Source organism: Seriola lalandi, unplaced genomic scaffold (genome assembly GCF_002814215.2).
Source record: "Seriola lalandi dorsalis isolate HSWRI2012SDOR001 ecotype SW California unplaced genomic scaffold, Sedor1 jcf7180002054865, whole genome shotgun sequence".
NCBI lineage: Eukaryota > Metazoa > Chordata > Actinopteri > Carangiformes > Carangidae > Seriola > Seriola lalandi.
This window is the reverse complement of record NW_019525418.1, coordinates 288,108-302,154: the sequence shown is the minus strand read 5'-3', so window position 1 is coordinate 302,154 and position 14,047 is coordinate 288,108. Positions and strand designations below refer to the sequence as shown.

The window sequence follows — 14,047 nt, the reverse complement described above, 5'->3', positions numbered from 1 at the left end:
GGGGGGGGGGGGGGGGGGGGGACTTCCAGAGCTGCCATTCAAACAGCCAGCTCCGTGATGGAGTGGAGTTACCATGGCAACTGCAGGTCAGCCCAACACCACCTGGAGTCGCTGGGAGCGTCCGGAGACGGCGGCGGCGAGGAGTCGGACGACGTCAGACTTGTTAAAGGACGGAGAAGTGGCGGAGGTTTGGTTCCAGGCTCAAGCTGCTGCTTCCTCTTCACACACTAATGAATTCAATCTGGCGGTTCGGCTGGATTCTTGTAAACGGTTACACAAGAGGCTTTTTCTGTTTTCTCTCTGAAATAAAAGATAATCTCCAAACGTCGACGTCGCCCAGGAAATATTTGGATCTTTGTTCTGGTTTCACTCCAGTTTCCTCTGAAGGGATTTCATGTGCTTCACTTTCTGCTTCCACGTTTTACAGACGATGATTTATCAGAGTCCTCGGACGCTCGGACGCTCTGAGACCGGCGGGATGATCCGGCCTCAAACAATAACGAGACGCTACTTTTTTACGTATATTTTTTGGGGCTTTTATGCCTTTATTGACAGCACAGTAGAGAGACAGGAAATGGGGAGGCAGAGAGGGGGAATGACATGCAGCAGAGGGTCGTCTGATGCGGGACTCGAACCGGGGGCCGACTGCAGCGAGGACTGTAGCCGCTACACATGGGGCGCCTGCTCCACCCACTGCGCCGCTCCACGCCCGGCAGCTCGGCCCGGCAGCAGCTCGGCCCGGCAGCGTCTGTCTGACGCTCTCGCCTGACTCCGACCGACTCGGCCGTTTCCAACACTTTTCAAAACTTGTGAAATCTGAGATCTGTGTTTGAAACGAGCCGCTGTCAGCTGACGCCGAGACTCCGGCCTCCGTTCTTAAAACTACAGACATTAAAAAGTTTTACACCCTGAGAAATAAATGTGGAGCTTCGGGACTTTGAGGAGAGTGGGGGGGGGGGGGGGGGGGCGCTCACCGTCTCTGCAGGTCTTCCCGTCCTCCAGCAGCTGGACTCCGGTGGGACAGGCACACTGATAGAAGGGCTTCACCGGGGAGAGGAGGCAGAGGTGGGAACATCCTCCGTTCCTCACAGAACACGGACTGTTCACTGAGAACCACAAAAACACAACAGCACTGAAGGAGGAAGAACCACTGACCGTCTTTACGTCTTCATCAAGGAAGTTCCTGTTTTTAAATGAACCTGAGGAATCAATTATCAGGAAGGTCGGTGACTAACTATTTGTTGACTGATTGATCGGTTTATTGACTCATCATCCATTCTGATACTAAGGCAGATACGACATCTGTTTCTGAACCAATACCAAAATAATGTTTTTAAATTTAAGAAATAAAAAACCTTTTTATCTTCTAATAAAAGATAAAAGATCTGAAATGTCATAAAATAGTTTCAAACTTGTTCAGTTAAATCAGGAACTGTCTGATCAATTATTTAAATTATTGATTCATCTCCAATATTCTTGATAAATCTCAACGAATTGTTCGGCCTAAAAAAAAAGCTGGTGTTTTAAATGTTTTGTTGATTTTCATTTCACAGAAAAGTCAGAAAATGTGAAAATACTTATATCTGAAAATCTGGAAAACAGAAAATCAATCAATCAATCAATCGACTAATCATTTCACCTCTAAACACAATGATGAATGTGACACATCTCTGAGGCGATCAAACGATCAATATTCCAATAACCGGGACCAGAAATGTCCTCAATAAGAAGATTAGAAACTTTAATATAATGAGTTAAAAGGCTCGATAACGAACCAATCACACGTCAGGCCTAACGACCCTGACCCCCAGAGGTCAGAGGTCAGCTGGACTCACAGTTGGGTTGTCTCTTGGAGCTGAAGACGTGGATGTCCATCGGGGAGAAGATGTCAGAGTGGACGACTCGCTGCTCGCCGCCGGTCTGTTTCCTGCAGGAGTGGATGGAGTGGGTGTTCCAGTCGGTCCAGAACAGCGTGTCCTCGTACAGGGTGAGGGCGAAGGGGTGAGGCAGCTCTCCCTTCACCACCACCTCCCTGAACACACACACACACACACACACACACACACACACACACACAGTCAGGTCTGGATCCTGCCTTTGACACCTGAACGCAGCATCAGTTCGTCTGTATTTAAAATGAGACACAGCGAAAGCCCCTCCCCTGGCGGTGGCGGTGTGCGTACCTGGAGGACCCGTCCAGGTTGGAGCGGTGGATGAAGTTGTGCTTGGCGTCGGCCCAGTACAGTTTCTGCTGACTGTAGTCCAGCGTCAGCCCGTTGGGCCAGTAGATGTCCTTATCAATGATCATCGATCGATTGGTCCCGTCCATCCCGGCGCGCTCGATCTTCGGGACCTCGCCCCAGTCGGTCCAGTACATGTACCTGAGAGAACCCGGAGAACAAGAACGTTAGAGGAGCAGCAGGACTACAGGTCCGTCAGTGGAGGGAAGTTTAAGTCATTGATTTATTGTTTCAGTTCTTCTCTTAATAACCTGAATAATAAACATATCAATAACAGGAGATCAGCTGGTCGTGATGAAGCTGCTGTCACATGATCAGCATCAGCGCTGTGAAACCATTTATTCTCCTACGTGTGGAGGGAGGACACACGGCGAGTGAGCCGCTCCTTGGCTTGCATCTGCTCTCGTGCCGGTTGCCTAGCAACAGCTGCATCAGTAAATGTACATCCCTCCACTTGAGACTCGACTCCCTCCGTCCGTCCTCTGTCCTCTGCAGGGATCACACTCTGGTAGAGGTGGATCAGGTGTGTTACCTGGTGAGCGTGCTGCCCCCTGATTGGTTCAGATGTATTCTGTAATGCAGCCTTTCTATTGGTCCACAAACAACAACAACAACAACAACCTCCAACAGTCGAAAACATTTAGTGAACGCAGCCTGACAGTTTCAGCGATGATTTCACCAAGTTTAACACAACATCACATTATAAACAGTGTTTCCTGTTTCCTGTGACATCACCACAAACTGTTTCCTCTCAACACCAGGATGATAATCAGCTGTGTGTGAGTGTGTGTGTGTGTGTGTGTGTGTGTGTGTGTGTGTGTGTGTGGGGGGGGGGTCTGTAGGAGGAGGGGGGGTGACTGCTGTTCAGCTAATTCTCCTCTTTGTTTGTCTTAATTACCATCACAGCTGGACCCCCCCCCCCACACACACACCACTAATCTCCACCCTGCCCCTCCCCCCACAGCCTCAGCTCCAACAGGAGTGCACCAGAGACCAGAGACCAGACCAGAGACCAGAGACCAGACCAGAGACCAGAGACCAGAGACCAGAGACCAGAGACTAGAGACCAGAGACTAGAGACCAGACCAGAGACCAGAGACTAGAGACCAGAGACCAGAGACCAGACTAGAGACCAGAGACCAGACTAGAGACCAGAGACCAGAGACCAGAGACCAGACCAGAGACCAGAGACCAGAGACTAGAGACCAGACCAGAGACCAGACTAGAGACCAGAGACCAGACTAGAGACCAGAGACCAGACTAGAGACCAGACCAGAGACCAGACCAGAGACCAGAGACCAGAGACCAGAGACCAGAGACCAGACTAGAGACCAGACGACCAGAGACCAGAGACCAGAGACCAGACTAGAGACCAGAGACCAGAGACCAGAGACCAGGGACCAGAGACCAGAGACCAGAGACCAGACACCAGACCAGAGACCAGAGACCAGAGACCAGAGACCAGAGACCAGAGACCAGACTAGAGACCAGAGACCAGACTAGAGACCAGAGACCAGAGACCAGACTAGAGACCAGAGACCAGAGACCAGACTAGAGACCAGAGACCAGAGACCAGAGACCAGAGACCAGGGACCAGAGACCAGAGACCAGGGACCAAGGACCAGAGACCAGAGACCAGAGACCAGAGACCAGAGACCAGAGACCAGAGACCAGAGACCAGGGACCAGAGCTCATGAGGAGCTTCAAGAACAAACAGACCTGAGACCACAGAGGTGAAGAGGGTCTCCCCAACACACTACAGACCAAAGACTGACCACAGGAGGTCTCTGCAGGACTCTGAGCGCAGCAGGGTCCAGCAGGACCAGGTCCAGCAGGACCTCAGAGGACCACAGTGAGACTTTGTGGACATGAAGTTAGTGAAACTGTCCGTCAGTCTGAGACGCTCTTTGTCTCTGATTCGTGTGAAAAGCTGCTGTGACCAGAGCCAAAGAGGTCAGCTCAAAGTCAGAGGCAGGAGAGAGTGAACGGGGGGGGGGGGGGGTCCAAAATGAGCCCTTTAATGAGTCCAATTACACGGCTGTAAAATCTGTCTGATGTAATGAGGAGGCCTCTTCATCTGACTGAGCTGCTGTCCACTCTGTGGTTGTGTAACAGGACGTCTTTGTCCACACACACACACACACACACACACACACACACACACACACACACACTACACATTTAAAGACAAGTACAGCTGTAGCTAAACCTCATGTCCATCACATATTAATCTGTTGTTTTGATTTGATAATTAGTCTGAAACTGATACGATTAGTCACTTTATCCATTTGTCAACTGATAATTAATCAGCTGATTAAATTAAAATCACGATCTGAGGGAGTAACCTCCCATTTCAGCTTTTTGTCTTGATGACATGAACACAGATTCTCCTGATAGGAAGAGGGGGAATCACATGCCGATGCGGGACTCGAACCGGGGCCGACTGCAGCGAGGACCTTGGCCTCTGCACGTGGGGCGGATGCTCAACCCACTGAGCTACTCGACGCCCCGAGGTCACACAAATTAAAAAAAGTAATAATTTACACTGTTTTTTCCTCTTTTTGTCAGTTTGGTGGGTGGCTCTAAAGACTACATTACCCAAGAGCCTCAGCTGCTGCATGATTAAAGAATTCAGCACAAACTGATCCAGAATCTGACAGTAACCTGATCTACAATACTGAATTTGAAGCTCCTGCTGAAATGAACCCTGGGAGTTGTAGTTCTTCTTGACCCAGTTGTTAAAGTTTAGTTCTGGTGACCGAAGCTGAACAGTCTGACCTTCTGACCCTGAGTGAAGCGGACTTATGTAAAGCTACAGGTTGAACCACGTCAGTCACAGCGAGCGGCGTCACTTCCTCTGACTCGGCGCTCCAGATGAAAAACTGACCCACAATCGGAGCTGCCGGGCCTCTCCACGAAATCCCTTTGAGTCCGGGACAAAGGCTCTAACTGAGAGTCCGCCCAGGAGCCAAACACACCGCAGCCTGAAACACGGCAGCTGGTCGAGTTTCACTGCAAACAAAGAAAATCCTACGAGCACATGAGCCGCGAGCTGTGACTAACCTGCACACGACGACTGCAGTTTCAGTGTCGGCATCACAAACCAACTCTTCAGACGGGACTCTGAATGTTTTAGGTTTTACACATGGACCCGGTCCAGGTCTGACTTCAGCGAACGTCTCAAACGTTCGGGTGATTTTCTCCCCCGGTCTGAACAATGTGGCCCCAGCCAGGCGGAAAAAAAGAGTAAAACAGTGGAGAAATGCCGCGCACACACAACACATCCCCTCACCACAAGAGCTGCATTGTATTTGGTACCTGATGCATTAATCATTCCAGTTGAACCGAGTCCAGCGCCGCGTTCCAGCCTGGATTTGGAGAACCAGTTTCCCTCCGCAGCGCTACGACAGACTGAACCTGATCCACACTGACTTTCCTCCACCACCAACATCCCAGCCTCACTCTTTATCTGCAACTCAACTCTTTATCGCCACTTTCAAATTCAAATCTGAAGGGTTACGCTTTGATTTTCTGTCGTCATGGCAGCCGATTGTGTTTCAACACAGTCAGACTCCAAACCAGAGTCAGTAAAGACCAGCAACAAAACCAGACCACAACAGGCCAGAGGCCCGTTACTGAGCTGCAGAGCTCCTCAGTCAACTGCAGTACTCTGTAGTACTCTGTGGTACTCTGTGGTACTCTGTGGTACTCTGTGGTACTCTGTGGTACTCTGTAGTACTCTGTAGTACTCTGTGGTACTCTGTGGTACTCTGTGGTACTCTGTGGTACTCTGTGGTACTCTGTGGTAAACTGTGGTACTCTGTGGTACTCTGTAGTACTCTGTGGTACTCTGTGGTACTCTGTGGTACTCTGTGGTAAACTGTAGTACTCTGTGGTACTCTGTGGTACTCTGTGGTAAACTGTAGTACTCTGCGGTACTCTGTAGTACTCTGTGGTACTCTGTGGTACTCTGTGGTACTCTGTGGTACTCTGTGGTACTCTGTGGTAAACTGTGGTACTCTGTGGTACTCTGTGGTAAACTGTAGTACTCTGTGGTACTCTGTGGTACTCTGTGGTACTCTGTGGTACTCTGTGGTACTCTGTGGTACTCTGTGGTACTCTGTGGTAAACTGTGGTAAACTGTGGTACTCTGTGGTACTCTGTGGTACTCTGTGGTACTCTGTGGTAAACTGTAGTACTCTGTGGTACTCTGTGGTACTCTGTGGTACTCTGTGGTAAACTGTAGTACTCTGTAGTACTCTGTGGTACTCTGTGGTACTCTGTGGTACTCTGTGGTACTCTGTGGTAAACTGTGGTAAACTGTAGTACTCTGTGGTACTCTGTGGTACTCTGTGGTAAACTGCAGTACTCTGTGGTACTCTGTGGTACTCTGTGGTACTCTGTGGTACTCTGTGGTAAACTGTAGTACTCTGTGGTACTCTGTGGTACTCTGCGGTACTCTGCGGTACTCTGTGGTAAACTGTAGTACTCTGTGGTACTCTGTGGTACTCTGCGGTACTCTGCGGTACTCTGCGGTACTCTGCGGTACTCTGCGGTACTCTGTGGTAAACTGTAGTAAACTGAAGTAATCTGTAGTACCTTGTGGTACTCTGTGGTACTCTGCGGTACTCTGTGGTAAACTGTGGTAAACTGTAGTACTCTGTAGTACTCTGTGGTACTCTGCGGTACTCTGCGGTACTCTGCGGTACTCTGTGGTAAACTGTAGTAAACTGTAGTAAACTGTAGTAAACTGAAGTAATCTGTATTAAACTGTAGTAAACTGAAGTACTCTGTGGTAACCTGCAGTACTCTGTGGTAAACTGTAGTAATCTGTTGTAATCTGTAGTAAACTGTAGTAATCTGTAGTAAACTGTATTAATCTGATCTAAACCGCAGTAAACCATTAAACTGTAGTAAACTGAAGTACTCTGTGGTAACCTGCAGTACTCTGTGGTAAACTGTAGTAATCTGTTGTAATCTGTAGTAAACTGTAGTAATCTGTAGTAAACTGTATTAATCTGATCTAAACCGCAGTAAACCATAGTAATCTGTAGTAAACTGAAGTAATCTGTAGTAAACCGCTGTGAATCGCAGTAAACTGTAGTAAACCGCAGTAAACTTTAGTAATCTGTCGTAAACTGTAGTAATCTGTAGTAAACCGCAGTAAACTGCAGTGAACTGTAGTAAACCGTAGTAATCTGCAGTAAACCGTAGTAAACTGTAGTAAACTGAAGTAATATGTTGTAAACTGAAGTAAACTGTAGTAAACTGAAGTAATCTGTAGTAAACTGTAGTAATCTGTTGTAATCTGTAGTAATCTGTAGTAAACTGTATTAATCTGTACTAAACCGCAGTAAACCATAGTAATCTGTAGTAAACTGAAGTAATCTGTAGTAAACCGCTGTGAATCGCAGTAAACTGTAGTAAACCGCAGTAAACTTTAGTAATCTGTCGTAAACTGTAGTAATCTGTAGTAAACCGCAGTAAACTGTAGTAATCTGTAGTAAACCGCAGTAAACCGCAGTTAACTGTAGTAATCTGTAGTAAACCGCAGTAAACCGTAGTAAACCATAGTAAATTGTGGTAAACTGTAGTTAACCGTAGTAAACTGCAATAAATTGTAGTAAACTGTGTTAAACCGTAGTAAACTGTAGTTAACCATAGTAAACTGTGCTAAACTGTAGTAAACCGCAGTAAACCACAGTAAATTGTGGTAAACTGTGGCAAACTCTTTTCCTGCTGTTAAAATGTCTCTCAGTGAATCTGGAAACATGTTTTTCTTCCACTTCGACTCACACTAGAGTTTTTCTAAAAGTCGTCATCATCAATTAGTCGTCTCAAACTTTCTCTGTAATCGCATGTTGAACATTGATATATCTGATCAAAGCTGTTGCCCTGAACCTGGTTTAAGCTGATTTTGATGATAAAATACAGATGTTATCAGCAGCTGTGCGTCTCCTCACCAGATGTTACTTTGACGCAGTTTTGTTATTTAACTGAAGAAGAAAACATCTGTTTTTTTTGTTTTTTACTAAAACCACCTGAAACACTGATGAGGACACACATTGTTTTCATATGAAAACACAGTTTTAAGATTCAGACAGAGTTATGTAGACGCAGCACAATGGGAACATGAACTCCTGCTTCTTGTGAGGTTTCTGTGAAGGATCAACTTTCAATGTCTGCACATGTAAACATCACATTCTGATTTCAGACACCTGAATCAGCCTTTATCCTGCTGCTGCTGATTACCTGCACAGGTGCGGCTTCAGACAGGTGTTGCAGCGGAAACACCAACGACTGAGTCTCACCCACTTTCAGAAACAGTTAAATAAACTTGGTAAGTCTGCAGACTAGTCAGCATCACTATGAATGGGTGTAAACACTGTGCCACAGTCAGATCATTTAATAGTTACAGGAAACTGTCAGTGTGTCAGTATAGATCAGAGAGGTCTGCACAAACAGCAGTGACCAGTAACAAGGTGTCATCAGGTACATGAACCAGATCTCTCTGTGGTCCATGACCACCTCAGATCCCCAATATGTCTGTATCCAAGCCAGGACGGAGTTATCTCCATATTTAAACAGATCACACCCCCACCCTTCCTCTGAGACAGCCTGCACCCTCCAGTGTGGACAGACCACTTCTTCTCTCGTACTAAAACAGCCCTCACGCCGTCCACATACGTCCCAGCTGGGCAGCGAACATGTAAATGAAACAGCGTTTCCCTCCCTCATGTATCAGTGTATCTGGCGTGCTGCTGCTGCAAAAACAAAACAGCTGCCGCGGCAACAATGAGCCTTTGTGACACACACGCAACCGAACACAACAACACAGAACAGGAACGTATGCAACCCATTTTATGCATCAGTGAAGGAGCCTCAGTTTGTGTAGCAGTCATGCTAATGAGATGGAGGACACACACTCACACACACACTCACACACGCACACGCACACACACACAGACACACACGCACACACACAGACACACACAGAAACACACGCACACACACACACACAGCGGGGGATGTGACTGATTAAATCAGAAGCTGGTGTAGTTATTTGTACAAGAGTGTGATCACAGCTTTGTTCAACACTTCACCTCATCCTGCCAACTGTGTTAGAGCCAGGCATGATCGACAGCATTCAACACACACACACACACACACACACACACACACACACACACACACACACACACACCAGGTTTCCAGCTGTGAATGTGTCCACACACACACACCCTCAGCCTCTTCCCTCCTCTGTTCTCACTACAACAGTTTCCGACCTCCAGTGTGTCAGTGTGTTCAACCTGCAGCCAGCTCAGTGAAGGTCAGAGGTCATGAGGCAGTAAAGTTCAGAGGTCAACCTTCAGTCACCTCCACCTTTAACTGTGAGCTGCTGTTAATAAACTGGACTTGTATTGATTTTATCAGACGATGTTGTGATTATAAGAAACAAGCGCTTTAGCTCCGTATCACGATCAATCTCTGTCCAAACTAACACACATCACATGACCATTCACCTACACTGAGCATGTGCAAGCCGGTGTAAACAGGAAGTAGATTGTTTCCTCTGCAGTTGTAGCATTAAAACAGAGACTGTAAGTGAACAGCAGCTGCTAACAAAGACAACAGGGTCAGTGACACTGTCATTCATTATCATGTTGTATTCACCACTGGTAGTCCAGGCTGACGAGAGCCAATCAGGAGAGACTGTGGCTGTGACCTCATCGATTACAAAGGTCTTTTTCTGTCCAGACTACAACACTACTTTCAAAATAAAACACAAACCCAGGGTTTTCAAAATAAAACACCATCCCACAGTTTACAATAACACAGGAGTTTCTGAGAGTAAACACAGAAGAAAAGAAGAATTTTAAAACTAAAAACTCTGAGTCTGTTATTCTGCAGTCAAGAAGAAACTTTTCCTGTAAGTGAAGACACAGCTGAATCGCTTCTTCCACCTGATTTACTGTCGTTCTGTCAGACGACGTCTCGACCATGAAATACAGATGTTATCAGCTGTCTGTCTGTCCCCTCACCAGATGTTGCTGTGACACAGTGCAGTTGTTTTAACTGAAAAGACTTTCATGTTGTTCAGGTGTCTGACCGTGGACGGAGCTCTCCGATTGGTTCACCTGGTCAGTGAGTGAACATGGAGTCAGGTGGGCTGAAGCACAAACTTCCTGTTGTTGACCAACATAAATAAAGACCAGATCTTGGGCTTTTACAGTGTCTCGTTGTGGCTTCAGTTTGTCTCTGAAAGCTCAGAGTTTCAGTCTCTAAATGATCAGGCGGGAGTTTCACTCTCACAACCTGGTTTTTGTGTTTGTGACTCAAACACAAACAACTCCGACACAAATGGGAGAAAAACAAGAGTACAGTTCAGAATAAAGTATCAGAGTGAAACCAGCGACCGGCTCGGTGTGACTTTTATCTCTGATACGGAGCTGGATCAAACACCGAAGAGGGAAGAGTTTCCATGAATAGAAACCCAAGAGAGAAGAGAAAGAAAGACAGCGAGGGAGAGAGAGAGAGGGAGAGAGAGAGAGAGAGACCCAAATTTAAATAAAACTAATGAATACATTACAGGCCTCTTTTATCTGAGTCCTAATGGATTTACATCCTAATCCAACGCCTCTCTGGAGCCTGACACTGGAAACATGGAGGGAGGAAACATGGTGATGAAGGACAGGGAGTGTGTGTGTGTGTGTGTGTGTGTGTGTGTGTGTGTGTGTGTGTGTGTGTGTGTGTGTGTGTGTGTGTGTGTGTGTGTGTGTGTGTGTGTGTGTGTGTACAGTGTGACCTTCAGCAGCAGATGAGGTCCAGCAGGTGGAACAGGGTCTGAAATAAACATCACCTTCTCTCTGCGCTCTGGGACACAGAGGTCGGCTGACAGAGCGACAGCAGCCTGGAGACGGCGGTGAGACGGCGGTGTGATGGCAGTGTGACGGCGGTGTGACGGCGGTGTGACGGCGGTGTGACGGCGGTGTGACGCCTCGACCCGATTCTCCACCACAAACACTGGTTTCTACAGGACAGCAGATTTACTGTACGCTCACATTGAAAATCAGAAGTCTTGAAACTTTATTTAAAGGGCACAAAGTGGACCGGGATCTTCACACTAAACTCAGTGTGTCAGCTGACCATCTCTGTTGTTGTTGTTCTGTTCGCTCTCAGCTTCAGCTCATCAGCGTGTGAAGCTGTTCGACCTGCACTGACCTGTATGAAAAGTGCTGTTCAAGTATAGTTTGATTGATTGATTGATTAAAGAAATCTTTTAAATGATGAACGTACCGTCTGATTCGCATCAAGTCGTCAAGCAACTAAACTCCCTCCTGTAGTCACAAAATATCACCTCAGCAGCTCACCTGTCACACCTGTCACACACCTCTGTCCAGGCTTGGTCTTTTTTTAAGGTCGTAAAGGAGGGAACAATGAGCGGTCCATCCTCCGTTGTGTTTGGGAACTAAAGTTTACAGCTTGTGTTGTGGAGCACTTCTACATTCAGATTGGTTGCCACCGAACAGCGTCATAGCTCATTAACATAACGTTTCCAACATTTTCCTTACGCCCAAGACGCACCACCAACGGGCGCGCTGCTGCTCGCCGCCAGGAGGCGCCGGCGCACACAGACAATGATGATGATGTTTGGTTTCATCAAATTTAAACCAAAGTTTGAGAAGAATCAGCAAAAGACAAAGCGTCAATGAACGTCTCCATCGTGGAGACAAACAGCTGGTGGAGCCGAGCCTCCATTAAACCACAGAAGAAGAAGAAGGTCATTAAAACCATGTGGAAAACAAGATGAAGATCTGATGTTTCTGCTGGTTTCATGTGTTAATGTGAAGAAGGTTCAGCCTCCTCCTCCTCATCTGATGTTTTTGACTGTTTGTGATTCTTAGTAAAGTGTGTGTGTGTGTGTGTGTGTGTGTGTGTGTGTGTTGGTTTATCTGAACCCTCCTCCTGCAGATTCCCTCTCTATCTCCAGCTGATACAAGACATTCCTCAGCTGCCAACAACGAGCTCCTCCTCTCCCCCTCGTCCTCCCTTGTCTCCCCTTGTCCTTCCTCGCCTCTCCCCCTCGTCTCCCCCTCCTCCTCCACACTGACGCTGTTGTTCAGTTTCCAGGAGGATCCTGGAGGAGCAGCTCAGCCCTGCAACCCAATCTGATCCAGGACGAGCAACAAACACACCCTCCTCCTCCTCCTCCTCCCTCTCCTCCTCTTCCTCCTCGGCAGGAGTCGGAGCCTTGAGGTGCGTTCAGCTGCAGCCGTGTGTTCACACTGATCATGTGGATGTTTGATGTGCAAACACAAACTGAGATCCTGAGAGTTTCAGGCCGATAACGCGACTTTCTAGGAAACAAAGTCCTTCCTCTGAACCGAGGCTGCAGCTGCCGATCAATTTCACTATTAATAAACCTGCTGAACATCGATCGATCACTCAGTTTACTACACGTCATCCAAAACCCAGAGAAGTTCAGTTACTGAGGCAGAAAACAGAGAAATTCAGGAAATTTACAATGAATCAACTCCAAAGTATTTGTCTCCATCAAAGAATCTATATTTTCAACTCTTCTCATCGACTTGTGGCGGGAAAACTGAATCTGTGTCTGTAGCTCTGACAGCTAGAGTACGCTGTGACCCAGAGGTCATCAGTGGCCGTCGTCAGGTTCACTCTTATAACTAACGATGCTTCTCTAACCTCTGACCTCTGACCTCTGACCTCCTCCTGCACCTGGAAACACCTGGACTCTGGGACTCACCCTCGTTCTGGATCCAGGGCGATGGCTCTGGGCTGATCCAGCTCCTGCCAGAACAGAACCTTCCTCAGAGCGCCGTCCAACTCCGCCACCTCGATCCGATTGGTTTCTGAGTCCGTCCAGTAAAGTTTCCTCCCTAACCAATCGCAGGCCAGTCCGTCCGGGGAGGCCAGACCCGGGACCACCGTCTGGACCGTGCTGGCCCCGGACTGGTTGAAGACGGTGCGTTTGATGGCCTCCTCGCTCACGTCGCTCCAGTAGATGAGGCCCTGGGAGTAGACGTAGTCCACGGCGGCGGCGTCCTCCAGCCCTCCCACCACGACCGTGGCGTTGGCCTTTTCGTGCGCCGCATCCACGAGCCGAAGGTCCCGCCGGTTCGCATACAGCAGCAGCGGCACGCCTGCAACGGGCGGGAGGAGACACGAGGGTCAAAACACACATTTAACAACGAGCTCCACCAGGTCGATGAGACCGTGCGACACAATCAAAAGCTCCGGAACAAGCGAGTAAGAGGACCTTGAGTAGAGACTGAGATCCTCTGACTGTGAGTTGGACTTGATCTATGTGGAATATGAAATTATTTTGAGTTTATGTTGTTTAAATTCATATATTGATCAAAGTGTTTCGTCTTTGTCGGTTCTAGAACAAAAAGTCCAGTGACCGAAAATAACTATGTATAACTGTCTGTTACCTGTCTCCTACCTGTCTCCTACCTGTCTCCTACCTGTCTGTTACCTGTCTGTTACCTGTCTCCTACCTGTCTCCTACCTGTCTGTTACCTGTCTCCTACCTGTCTGTTACCTGTCTGTTACCTGTGTATTACCTGTCTGTTACCTGTCTGCTACCTCTTCATTACAGCTCTTTATATTTATAGATGCTTATTGTTGTCGTGTGTCGTTGTTAATAAAGATAAAAGCATCACAAACAAAGAGCTGATCCTGGGTCTGTTGTTGGGAACACAGATCAGTTCCTGATGTTGGTGCCTGATGAAGTTCAACTGAACCTGGATCAGCGGCTCAGGACTCTGCTGGATCCTGGACCT

At 47.6% G+C, this 14,047-nt stretch overlaps 1 protein-coding gene across 2 annotated transcripts in view; it reads right to left on the bottom strand.

Moving 5' to 3' along the window:
* Positions 1-14,047, bottom strand: part of lrp6 (low density lipoprotein receptor-related protein 6) — a 39,958-nt gene that overhangs the window by 23,632 nt on the left and 2,279 nt on the right. For both annotated transcript variants that reach the window (XM_023428044.2, XM_023428045.2), the window contains exons 2-5: positions 13,009-13,405; positions 2,184-2,381; positions 1,836-2,032; positions 975-1,106 (exon numbers count right to left, since the gene is read on the bottom strand). In XM_023428044.2, coding sequence (XP_023283812.1) covers positions 975-1,106; positions 1,836-2,032; positions 2,184-2,381; positions 13,009-13,405 — 924 coding nt within the window. The remainder of the gene's footprint in view (positions 1-974; positions 1,107-1,835; positions 2,033-2,183; positions 2,382-13,008; positions 13,406-14,047) is intronic.